The sequence below is a fragment of the Lepidochelys kempii genome, chromosome 2 (genome assembly GCF_965140285.1).
Source record: "Lepidochelys kempii isolate rLepKem1 chromosome 2, rLepKem1.hap1, whole genome shotgun sequence".
In the NCBI taxonomy this organism is placed as follows: Eukaryota; Metazoa; Chordata; order Testudines; family Cheloniidae; genus Lepidochelys; species Lepidochelys kempii.
The window spans coordinates 85,133,718-85,147,336 of NC_136381.1; the positions used below are offsets into that span (position 1 = coordinate 85,133,718).

Below are 13,619 nucleotides of genomic sequence, written 5' to 3' on the forward strand. Positions count from 1 at the left end.
CCATGCTGATGAGGGATTCTGCTCAATAACGCTCCAAAGCAGTGCAGACTGATGCATTTTTCATTTTCATTATCTGAGGAGATGCCACCAGCAGAAAGTTGATTTTCTTTTTTGGTGGTTCGGGTTCTGTTATTTCTGCATTGGAGTATTGCTCTTTTAAATTGCTGGAGTATTGCTCTGAAAGCATGTTCCACACCTCGTCCCTCTCAGATTTGGAAGGCACTTCAAATTCATAAACCTTGGGTCAAGTGTTGTAGCTGTCTTTAGAAATCTCACATTGGTACCTTCTTTGTGTTTTGTCAAATCTGCAGTGAAAGGGTTCTTAAAACAAACAACATGTGCTGGGTCATCATCCAAGACCACTTTAACATGAAATATATGGCAGAATGCAGGTAAAACAGAGCAGGAATTTAATTAATGCATTTTTTTTTAACAAGCACCATCAGCATGGCAGCATGTCCTCTGGAATGGTGGTCAAAGCATGAAGAGGCATATGAGTGTTTAGCATATCTGGCATGTAAATATCTTGCAATGCTGGCTACAAAAGTGCGATGCGAACGCCTGCTCTCACTTTCAGGTGATGTAAATAAGAAGCCGGCAGCATTATCTCCCATAAATGTAAACAAACTTGTTTGTCTTAGTGATTGGCTGAACAAGAAGTAGGACTGAGTGGACTTATAGACTCTAAAGTTTTACATTATTTTTGTTACATAACAGCACTCCATAACAAAACAATCTACATTTGTAAGTTGCACTTTCACAATAAAGAGATTGCACTAGAGTACTAGTATAAGGTGAATTGAAAAAAAACTATTTCTTGTTTTTACAGTGCAAATATTTGTAATCAAAATTAATATAAAGTACACTTTGTATTCTGTGTTGTAATTGAATCAATATATTTGAAAATGTAGAAAAACATCCAAAAATATTTAATAAATTTCAATTGGTATTCTATGGTTTAACAGTGCGGTTAAAACTATGATTAATTGCGATTCATTTTTTTGAGTTAATCACATGAGTTAACTGCGATTAATCGACAGCTCTAATTACAATTCAATGTTCATTTACCAGCATTTTCCCAAACCCTTTTTAAAATACAGACCTTTTTTCTGTTTTCTTATTAGAAGTATTTAGGTTTCTTCTGGATGTTTTAAATACAATGGATTCTGTAACTAAAAGTGGAATTTAAGGGTGTGGTATTGAGAATAATTAAATGTTTTTCTCTTCTAACAGTGCCCCATAATCCACCTGTCCCTTACAAGAGAAACAAACATCCTGAAGTGATATCAGGCTAGAGTCTCGGCTGCACCCAGCTTCTGCTCAGTGTTGCAGAGTGGCATACAGGAGTGGGGCTATAGTGAGTGGGATTCTCTGTCCTGCCCCAGCACAGTTTAGAGTGTTCAGAGGCTGCTCTCATTTGTGCTAGTTAGCAGTGAGTAGGGCCCTACCAAATTCACAGTCCATTTTGGTCAATTTCATGGTCATAGGATTTAAAAAATTGTAAATTTCATTATTTCAGCTACTTAAATCTGAAACTTCATGGTGTTGTAATTGGAGGGGTCCTGCCCAAAAAGGAGTCGTGGCGGGGGCCTACAAGGTTATTGTAGAAGACGTGTGGTGCTGCTACCCTTACTTCTGCGCTGCACTGCTGCTGGCGGCGGTGCTGCCTTCAGAGTAGTGCAGCTGCACCACGGCAGCCTTTTAAGTGTAAACAGGCCCCTACGGTGCAGATGTGCTACGTTTAAACCGGTTCCTGCCAAGTCACCATAAGTGTTGATCGAATCGTTTGGCCAACAGGTGTTTGTTCAAGACTTAGCTAGTCTGGGCAGTAGTTGTGTACACACATCTTTCATTGATTTTAATGGTAGTTGTGCATGTGTGAACATTGTAAGATTGAGTCCTAAATACTATTTTTTGGCTTCCTTTTTCTTCCTTTTGTTTCGCTGTGCCAGTATTCATCGCAGTGCCTGATCATAGCTGTAAGACTCAGGCACTGGAATTTTGTTTGGGAGGATTTTGCCAGTGCTGGCATGATCAAGTGTGTAAAATTAATGGCACACTTAATTCTGATTTATGGCCATCCATTTTTTATTTTCCGTCCTCACTTGCTAGACGGAAATTGTTTTATTCAGCAAGTCACTCCCTATCCTTCCTCCTCACCTCCCCGCCCAGCACGTGTTCTGTCTTTTTATATATTAAGTTAGCAACTGGAAATAAAAATAGCAATGTAATACAGTAAACGGTGCCAGCAATAAACAGACAATTCTTTCTTTAGAGTAGCAGCCGTGTTAGTCTGTATCTGCAAAAAGAAAAGGAGGACTTGTGGCACCTTAGAGACTAACACATTTATTTGAGCATAAGCTTTTGTGATCTGATGAAGTGAGCTGTAGCTCACGAAAGCTTATGCTCAAATACATTTGTTAGTCTCTAAGGTGCCACAAGTACTCCTTTTCTTTTTGCGGATACAGACTAACAAATTTATTTGAGCATAAGCTTTCGTGAGCTACAGCTCACTTCATCAGATCACAAAAGCTTATGCTCAAATAAATGTGTTAGTCTCTAAGGTGCCACAAGTACTCCTTTTCTTTTTGCGAATTATTTCTTTAGTGCATTCAGTAAAAAGAACCTTAATTTTTTTTCTTAATGTCAGACCAAGAAACTGATAATTTAAAAATAATGTTCATTTGGCTATTTTTCTTTGTTAATGGCATTTTAACTCTCAGTGTAGTCTAGATTTACTCCTAACTTACAGCTCTCTCTCCCTTCACATTTATGCCTTCAGCAAGTTAATCTGTGTTCCTGCCCCAAAAAATATTTTTCTGTTTTTGAAATATTTGGATTATATGCACACAATTATTTACCAGCATATAGAACAATCAAAAGTTGTTGTCTTTTTAGTTTTCAGAATTAAAAGTTTTTAAGAATAAAAAACCTAAGAATTGAGCTGGATTCTGAGACCCACAAGAACCAATTCTTTGGGAATTTGAGAAGGTGAGGAGAGCTTAAAGTGATGGAAGTCCCCAGAAATAACATTGAGGGCCCCAAAACCCTAAATCCAGCCATCCTAGGAATTCACAAAAGAATTTAAACCACTTGTAGTAAATGCTTTTGGAATAAACGCCTACTTTATTAAGACACTTTATATTTTTCTCAAATCAAACTACAAACACTGTAGAATGGTAGTGAGTTGTATCATAAAGCATCTTGTCTGGGTGAAATCTTGACTCCATTAAAATCAGTGGAAAACTTTCATTTACTTCAGTGAATCCAAGGTATCCCCTACCATTTGTTGCAGTACTGTACATGAACTCTCCTAATGCTGCCAGCTGAAGGTATTAAGGGGTGGCTGCTCTGAGCCCCCCTCTTCCCCCCCCCCCCAGTTTCTTCTCACTGGCTGTGGTTGATAGTTGGGGAATGTGTGAACTTCTCACATTCTCTTCCCTTTGTCCCTCTAGAAAACTTTCTAGAAATAATTTATTGTAAATAGTTTTTAATTAGCAGTAGTTATTGTTAGTGGTACTTGGTTTTTGTTTCTAAAACATTTCCTTGATTTTATAGTGTTTTCTTTGAGATTTTGGATACTTCGGTGTACCTAAATCCTTGAGATTTAAGCACTGTTCTGGCTCTAACATGTCCATGCCAGTCGGCAGTCCTCACCCTTGCTGTTTAAAGTGTTTGGCAGAAGGTCACTTTGATGCATAAATCCCCTATTTGTAGGGGATTTAAGACTAGGACTAAGTAGTTGAGGGAAGTTTGCCTTTCATCCTGATGGAAGCAGGTTTGCACCCCCATTTGATTGCAACCATTTCTAGCCAGAAGAAAGCCACTTCTTTTTGAGAGCTAGATTCCCTACAGATTCTCACAAGAAGAAGACTTCTGGTAGGAGCTCCCGGGCACTGCATTCTAGCAATGTACAGTCATTGACTCTGGATCCTCATTTGGTACCATGTAGACCAACTCCATTGCTGGGATCTTCAACAGCATTAACTTCCTCTGCAATACACACTGCTATATCTGTATCGACGAAGCCTGAGGTGTACGCCATGGACAGGGGTCTTTGGTCAGTGCTGAACTCACCTGTTACAGGATGAGATCCGGGTACCGATTATTCCTTCCGTGCAGGTACTGGTACTGGGACCTTGCTTGGCACCTGTACATCTGATACTTTGGGAACTGAGCTTTTGTTGGTACCCTCAGGGTCTGGACTCTGTGATGCAACAGTGCAAGTGCACAGTCCCTTCAGCAGAGAAGCCTTGGATAATTTTTCCACTATCATCCTCCGAGTGCTAGTCCAGGTCCCTGGCTACTTTGCCCTATACTGTGCCCCCTTGGCCTTTCAGTGTTGACTTTTCTTTGGATATAGATGTTAGATCCTACATATCGAGATCTCATTACAGGAGATATCAACTGTCTCCTTGTTCTTCATGGCACAGGTCAAGGCTCCAGCACAGTGACTCTTACAGAAGCATATCTAGATAGGTTGCACTGGGGTTTGACTCTGGTACCGTATCAAATACAGCAGTGGCCTTGCCGGAAGTCATGGGGGGGGAGGTCTTCGGGACTCCAGATCATCTCCTCAACACCGCTTTACTAAGTCCCTACATAAGCACTGTTCTCTGTCTGATATCACTCTCTCTGCTGGCACTGGTACCCAACAGCTGAAGAGGATTATCCCTGCAGATTCTGATTCATTTGCAAGCAATTGAAGAAAAAATGGTTACATGCCTGTTCAGTAACTGTTGTTGTTAAAGATGTGTTGCATATGTTGGTTCCATGACCCAACCCCCTTCCTCTCTACATTGCAGTTACAGCAAACATAGCTTCCAGAGTGAAGGAACTTGGCAGGGGGTGAGTGTGTGTAGGGCGGCTCCACCCTTTATACCTGACCTGGCAGCACAAGGTTGCAGGGGGTGCATGAGCTGCCCTGGCGAGAGCAGCTATGGGGAAAACTCTTTGAAAACTCATGGCGATCGGGGGAGGTCCCGGACGACTGGAAAAAGGCTAATGTAGTACCCATGTTTAAAAAAGGGAAGGAGGAGAATCCTGGGAACTACAGGTCAGTCAGCCTCACCTCAGTCCCTGGAAAAATCATGGAGCAGGTCCTCAAGGAATCAATTCTGAAGCGCTTAGAGGAGAGGAAAGTGATCAGGAACAGTCTGCATGGATTCACCAAGGGCAAGTCATGCCTGACTAATCTAATTGTCTTCTGTGATGAGATAACTGGCTCTGTGGATGAAGGGAAAGCAGTGAATGTGGTGTTCCTTGACTTTAGCAAAGCTTTTGACACGGTCACCCACAGTATTCTTGTCAGCAAGTTAAAGAAGTATGGACTGGATGAATGGACTATAAGGTGGATAGAAAGCTGGCTAGATTGTCGGGCTCAACGGGTAGTGATCAATGGCTCCATGTCTAGTTGGCAGCTGGTATCAAGTGGAATGCCCCAGGGGTCAGTCCTGGGGCCGGTTTTGTTCAATATTTTCATAAATGATCTGGAGGATGGTGTGGATTGCACCCTCAACAAGTTTGCAAACGACACTAAACTGGCAGGAGAGGTAGATACGCTGGAGGGTAGGGATAGGATACAGAGGGACCTAGACAAATTGGAGGATTGGGCCAAAAGAAATCTGATGAAGTTCAACAAGGACAAGTGCAGAGTCCCGCACTAAGGACGGAAGAATCCAATGCACCGCTACAGACTAGGGACCGAATGGCTCGGCAGCAGTTCTGCAGAAAAGGACCTAGGGGTTACAGTGGACGAGAAGCTGGATATGAGTCAACAGTGTGCCCTTGTTGCCAAGAAGGCCAATGACATTTTGGGGCATTGGTAGGGGCATTGCCAGCAGATCGAGGGACGTGATCGTTCCCCTCTATTCGACACTGGTGAGGCCTCATCTGGAGTAGTGTGTCCAGTTTTGGGCCCCACACTACAAGAAGGATGTGGAAAAATTGGAAAGAGTCCAGCGGAGGGCAACAAAAATGATTAGGGGACTGGAACACATGAGTTATGAGGAGAGGCTGAGGGAACTGGGAATGTTTAGTCTACGGAAGAGAAGAATGAGGGGGGATTTGATAGCTGCTTTCAACTATCTGAAAGGGGGTTCCAAAGAGGGTGGATCTAGACTTCTCAGTGGTAGCAGATAACAGAACAAGGAGTAATGGTCTAAAGTTGCAGTGGGGGAGATTTAGGTTGGATATTAGGAAAAACTTTTTCACTATGAGGGTGGTGAAACACTGGAATGTGTTACCTAGGGAAGTGGTAGAATCTCCTTCCTTAGAAGTTTTTAAGGTCAGGCTTGACAAAGCCCTGGCTGGGATGATTTAATTGGGGATCGGTCCTGCTTTGAGCAGGGGGTTGGACTAGATGACCTCCTGAGGTCCCTTCCAACCCTGTTATTCTGTGATTCTATGAAAGTTTTCTGTCTTCAGTGCACTGGTGCACACAAACCTAAACTGAAATGGACATGTGCAACACAGCTTGAACAATAGTTACTGAACAGCTATGTAACTGTTTTTTTTTTTTTTATAATCACTTACAGAAAGTCACGTCAATGGAATGATAATTTAATCTATATGTTACAATATTTTCACCACATTCCGGTACTAACAAGTAGTAAGATGGAACATGAATTTTCCAAAGGCCTTGGTGGACCTCTGAAACTGTTGTGAAATCTTGGGTGTAGAATTGCAAGGGGAGGCCAGGACAAAGCTACAGAACACGCTCTGAAGGCTGGGGTTCAAGATTCCCTTACCCGTATCTTGCAGGCCACATATTGGCCACGATCTGGATATATGGGCTGTGCGTTGGCCAAGAGTATACAAGACATGAGAAGCCCATGCACATAATTCTGTCTATATCCTCCCCACTCACCCACCAGTATTGGGGTACTATGTTGTCTTCAAACTTACACTCAAACCGGCAGAAAAGAGAGACTTTTGTTCACTTTGTGATATGAAAATCCAACATGAAGGGGTGGCTTGGCTTTAAATTGGTGGTATTACTGTATGGCATTTTAACACTTAATCCAAGTGTGCTATTAAAATATGCAACCTCACAATTCATTGTTAGAATATGTTCACTGTTAAATAAAAAAAATCTTTAAGTGGTTGTGCTATAGAGTAAGTCTTCCATGAAATGTAGAGATGCCACGCTTCCTGTACATTCTTCATGTAGTCTTTGGTTTCCTGTGACACACTTCCATTCTTCTGGGACAGAAACAGGGAAGCCCAGGACAGAGCAATCACAGGCTGAGCTACATAGCATAGTAGGAAGTTTTGTTACCTCATGTCTGTACATAGTTCTGTTCATAATAAAGGATTTATATTGAGACCGGTAGCATTGACCTGAAAGTATTTGTGCTCTGTACTAAACATTTAGGCCTCAATTGTACAATTGGGTCTGTGAGAGTGGACCATTGTGCCCACCCAAAGTCCCATATGAGACTCTCTGTGGGCCCAAGGATCTATCTGTGCAGCCCCAATTGCATAATGGAGACTTTTGTCTCCACTAGTTACAGATCCTCATTGGCATTGGTCCATAATGACATCTTAGACTTTTGATTATGAAAATCAGAAAATGACTATGGGAAAATCACTAACTGGATGTATAGACTAGGTGCATGTTGTTAATTATCACCTAGAAACACATCCACAGTGTGAGAGTGGTCATGTACTACTTATTGTTAGCAATTTTAACATGGTGGAATACATCAGTAGTCGAAATGCTACAGCAGTTAAGAAATTAACCTTATTGTAGCTGGGAACATGGTGGAAAGCCATTAAGGTAAAATCCTGTTTGCCTTACTCATGACTAGACACACTGATGTTGATGGGACTGCTTGGCTGAGTGGCTCCGTAAATCCCAATTTAAATGCTAAGGCACACCAGTTTGTATGCCTGTAGTTCTCTTGAAGATTATAGCAGTGTAGAACTTGTAGGTTGTTCTTTCTATGGCTTTTCACGTATTTTAATTCTTGCTCCATGGAGTTTTAAGATTTAGGTGAGTTTGAACCTGATGTGGTAAAGCTGAAACTCAAATCAGAGCCAGTGGGTCTGAGTAAGCTGTATGCTGTGTATGGGCTATCAAATTTGCAAGAATTCACAAGGAATAGGGTTGGTGAGGGATTTCTTGATTCATGGGACCTACCATGTGGGGTTTTTTTAAACTGTCAAATCAGAATAGGAGGGACAGCCCAATATTTTAGACTTATTTTTGTATTAAATTATTGGAAGTATTTTAAAATACATTTTAAATGTTAAAATAAAAAAATGGAATTGATGGCATATTCTGTGTTGTATTTTCACATAAATACCATATGTGTATCAAGTAATGGTAAGCATACTGTAATCACTCTTTTTTTTTTTAATTTTATTTAGCAGGATACATAGAGTAGTAAAATCATATGTAAATTGTCTGTATGAATAAGATTTGTCCTGATTGGCTTTAATTTTTGTTTCACTCCTCTTTTATACTTATGTGTTTTTTGTCATGATTTATTTTTACCTGAATATTTTTTTAGATGATCTCTTCTTGTTTAGCTCTGAAGGAGGTCACAGGGAAAGTGTGCACAGGGTAAAGGGCAATAGTTGTGTTATGAATTGCAAAAGTGACTGCTTCAAAAAAAAATTCATTTACACAGTTTTTCAGAGTAAAGTGAGATGAAATTCTATGTCTGAGTTCTTTTCTTACATTCCTTTAAACCTGTTCTTTTAAAACTTTATTACAAACTCCTAGCTAATTGTATTTGGAGCAGATTAACAAAATATCTTAATTTTCAAAAAGGAGTTTGGCCCCACAGGGATGGAATGGAACACACACCAAGCTTAGAGTAGTTAAACATTTCATGGAAATCAGAGAGTATCTATTGCCATCTCCTTCATACCAAAATTGACCTATGAGTTCAAAGTTTGTATTCCAGTTAGATGCTATTTCTGAGAGAGATTGTAATGACCCTCAAACCACTGAAATATCTAATTAATCCTCAGTCACTCCACTGTCTCCAGCAAGTAGGTCAAAGTAAAAGCACCTTAACAAAATTTACATATAGAATATAAGTGATTTAATGTTATAAACAAGAAAAGATGAACAGGAAAGTCGTGGGTGGCCAGGATGTTGTTTTTTTCATTGTTCCACTTTCCACTACATTAATCTATTTAATGTTTAGGAATTTGACCTAGGACATCTGTACTTTGCAGTTACAAACAGGATTTGTTAGATCTGTCGATGGAAATCATAACAGAAACGATAAACTTGTGTGCAACCTACAGTTCTGAGTTTATATTTTCATGAATGTAAAATTTAGTGGAAACAGTCTGAATGAGTGTGCCGTAGGTCAGAATTTGAAACCATGATACACTGACTCTGATTATTATTTTGTTAACATTAGCTGAGTAGCAGATGAGATATCCTGTGGACTTCTGCATTTGAGATAAAATAACCACAAGGATCAGAGACTCCAGAAAGTGATCTTTTAAAAAAATATTTTAATTAGGCTGCCTAAAAATATAAGTTGAAGAAAGTACACAGTTGTCTTCACAGTCCAATAATTCTTTCTTTCTCAAACTAGAGATTGCAATGAAAGTAATGCAGAAAAACATTCTCTCTCTTTAGACCTAAGATTGATGCAAAGGTTAGAATATATTATAGGGGAATGTGGAAAGCAACTTGATTAGAAGAGAAAAGGATTCTTAATAGTCATTTTTCCCCCTGACTTTTCTGAGCCTCATACTAAATCAGAGAGGGACAGTAAATGGATAAGGGATGTAGGACGTTATGTTATAATTGTGATAAAGACACATTTTTACTGAATAGAAGACGTTGGCTAAAATATGTCTAATTACTAAAGCAACTGTTTTTGCATGTGGCAAGAAGTCAGCAAGAGTAACAGTTAAAATAATATTTAATTCATTTGTGTTAGGAATTGTTTCCCAAACACAGCAGGATTTAAACTTTTTAGTCTGGTGGTTGATTTGTCTCATTTAAACAATAACACTCTTCCCAATTTAATGTTAGAAAATGATTAATTTAATACAGTCATTCATATATAGTTCAAGTTTTGTGACTGTCTGTGGTGCTCAATCTGCAGTGTGTTGCCTGTATCCATATGTTCCTGAAGTCAATGGCAAAACTCCCATTGAGTACTATGTCATTATCCTGTCTTCCTTTCTACTGCATTACTATTCCAGTGACATCAAAGTTGTGGAGTGTGTGTGTGTGTTTTCATTAGCCTATCACCAGAACTCACAATCAGACAAACAAATCTGAGACATGAAAAAGCAAACCAAACACTATACAGTATAAAGGATAGCAACAGGATACTAATTTTATCAACAGTGAAGGCATTATTTCAAGCAAATAGGTAACATTGTATTTGTTCACATTACTTTTTATTCTAAGTGTAATAATTTATGGAGACACAGTTAAAGAAAATAGTCCCTGTTTTGTTTTGTTTTTTTCATTGTCTCTTACTCTGAAATGAGATGTGTGTGTGTGTGTGTGTTGTCTTGCTTCAGCATATATCCATAAGGAGAAAATGGTCTGATGTCTGTCAATGTAGTATGAAAAAAATTGCAAGATGCCACATGTATCATGTAGAGGGAAGAAACTTGATATTTAGAAATAGTTGGTGATCATCTGATTAAAGATTGTTGTAATACATAAACAGAGGGTGCAAAATTAAGGTTAACGTTCCAAATTTGTAACTTACTGACTTACAAGTGCTTAACCATGGAAACTTAAAATATTTATATATAGTTTTTTGCATTTAATTAAATTTATTTTTTCTGGATTTTTCTAAAAAGAAAAGAGCTGGTGGGAAAGGGGGTAATTAAAAACTATAAAAATAAGGTGTTTCATTCTCTAGGAAAAAGAACAGGAGTATAACAAATTTATTAGAGCATAAGCTTTCTTGGGCTACAGCGCACTTCATCGGATGCATAGAATGGAACATATATGGAACAGCATGGAGGAAAAAAAAACTTTTGTAGTGATAATCCTGCTGATAATAGCTCATCTTAATTAATTAGCCTCTTACAGTTTGTATGTGTATATAACTTCCACCTTCTCTGTATATATATGTGTGTGTATATATATGTGTGTGTATATATATATATATATATAAAAAATATCTTTGTACTATATGTTCCATTCTATGCATCCGATGAAGTGGGCTGTAGCCCAAGAAAGCTTATGCTCTAATAAATTTATTAGTCTCTAAAGTGCCACAAGTACTCCTGTTCTTTTTGCGGATGCGGACTAACATGGCTGCTTCTCTGAAACCTGTCATTCTCTAGGGTTTCAAAGCTCTGCTGTCTTACAAAGTAATGTTCATAGAACATGGTAATTCCCTAATCTTGAACTATTTGGCTAAACAACACCTGGACATTACCACCAAAGGCACCAGAATCTAGCCACATTGTGTGAAAATTATCAGGGCTGGTTTTGGAGCACTGTGGGAGATGAAGGGCTTCATAATGCAGGTAACTACTGACATACACATCCCACATCTTTTCTTAAGTGTGCATTTAATGAACTTAGGGGAAAAAACTCTACTGTACACGCTCAGTATGTGATTTTCAAATGCTCATAAGATGGCCCAATAAAACTAATAATCACTAAAAACAAGGCCCAGCAGTGCTTCTGAATGAGTAATCTTTCTAGGCCAAGTTGCAGCTTTCAAACTTCAGCCACTTTGAGAACAGATATCAGTCTCTCCTGGCACCCTGCCTGTGCACACTTACTTAAGGTGTAGAGATCTTGAAGACAAACCTAACTCCTTCCTACTTCTCTACTCTAATCTCCTTTTTCCCCCTCCCCTGATCATTCCAAGCCTTTCTTCTAACTATGTCCTTCATATCCCTATTCTGTGCCCACCTCCAAATTTTTTTGTTCTTAAGCCACTCTCAGTGAATGGAACCTCTTTCCTAATTCTGACAATGGTCACTATCACAGACGCTAACTTTTGTTGGTGCTGGTGGGGGCTCGCGCCTCCCCCGGCCCTGCGCCGACTCTGCCCCCTCCCTGCCCCATTGGATCCCTCCCCAAATCCCCACCCTGGCCCCACTTCTTCCCCAAGCACACCACATTCCCCCTCCCTCCCAGGCTTACCATGCGAAACAGCTGTTTTTTGGCGCAAGCACTGGGAGGGAGGGGGGAGAAGCAGGATGCATAGGCCCACTCAGGGGAGGAGGTGGAGGTGAGCGGGGGGTGGGGGGGAGCTGCTGTGGCACCCCAGAGCACCCACAGAGTCGGCACCTGTGGTCACTATATCACATATGCTGATGCTGAAAAAAAATTTAAGTCAACATAATGCAGAAAAATAGTATTTTTATGAGACAAAATAGGCAGCAAAAGTTTTTTTTGAGATTCAGGTTGGCTCTGATTCAGCAGCTACTCTGTGTTTAAGGATGTAAGAAAAAGCATTCAGTGGGAAGGAAAACTGTTGAATCAGTAGTGCAATATTAACACTGGTAGTCACCAACGCTCTCAGTAACTTCCCATTCTCCTGTACATCGGTCAGTTCATAGTGCGAAAACCCGATTTATACAGGCGGCACATCCTGTTTGTTAACTCTTACCAACAGTGGGTAGGTGTTCATGTGTATGTATAACTAGAGTGTTATGCTCTCTCTAAGAGGAAAAATAAATCTTGGTAGGTATTATTAATTTAATTAGTCGTCATTGATTACTGTCTTTTTGAATCTAGGTCTGATATAAATGACTGAATGATTATAGATTACTTTTAAGTACTCTCTTTCTATTTTGGCAGCTACCGTATGAGTTTCAGACCTCGATATACAATTGCTTATAAGACAGTAACAGAACTGGAGTGGAGATGTTGTCCTGGTTATAAAGGTGCAGATTGCAGAGAAGGCCCAGCAGAACAACCAAGAACTATCCTGTTTCCCACTCCACCACCACGAACTGGTGTGAAGAAAGTCTTGGGTAACTTTTTGTTTGACTCTTGGTATGCATGATCATGTCTAGTTTTGTATTTTGTCGTTTGAACCAAAAGAAAAGTGGCTTCAGTTACACGGCTACTGAATGGTTCAAAAACAATATTCAAGATGTCATATAGTGGGGGCGGGGGGGAAATAGCAAAGCTATAACAATACTGATTCAGGGTGTTTCCTGGGGGTGATGAATGACTGGGTTATAAGGCTGGTCATAAACCCATGCTGGTCAGTAATAGTTCAGGAAATTCCTTGTGGTAAACCTGTTTGTGATACAGTTTAAAGGTTTTTAGTGGTTTTTTTTTCTTTTTCCCCCCAGAATGTTGCAGGGAAGATGAGTTTGATTAGCACTGCTATAGAACCAAAAGCGATAATAGTAATACATAATCATTTTAAATTACATACTAATAATGCATAATACTTGCATAGCATTTTACTTGTAAAAGGGCAGTCCAAACATAACTAACTAATCCTACAGGGCAGATAAATAGCAAACCTCAACTGTTGAGATGAAACCTGTAAGAGTAAACGATGTTTTCATAAAACACTGCGAGGGTAAATGAAGTTCAGTTACTACAAGATTGTGATTTTAGTCTCGGTTAAGTAGAAGACAATGAAACAGAAGGCTTCTGCTGGAGGAATTTATTACAACATTTATCAGAAATTAATATG

At 39.6% G+C, this 13,619-nt stretch overlaps 2 protein-coding genes across 3 annotated transcripts in view; one reads left to right on the forward strand and one right to left on the reverse strand.

Moving 5' to 3' along the window:
• Positions 1-13,619, reverse strand: part of LPIN2 (lipin 2) — a 140,117-nt gene that overhangs the window by 18,562 nt on the left and 107,936 nt on the right. The window lies entirely within an intron of this gene.
• The window catches only part of EMILIN2 (elastin microfibril interfacer 2), a 53,100-nt gene that overhangs the window by 9,381 nt on the left and 30,100 nt on the right, over positions 1-13,619 (forward strand). For both annotated transcript variants that reach the window (XM_073331469.2, XM_073331470.2), the window contains exon 3: positions 12,764-12,939. In XM_073331469.2, the coding sequence (XP_073187570.2) occupies positions 12,764-12,939 (176 nt within the window). The remainder of the gene's footprint in view (positions 1-12,763; positions 12,940-13,619) is intronic.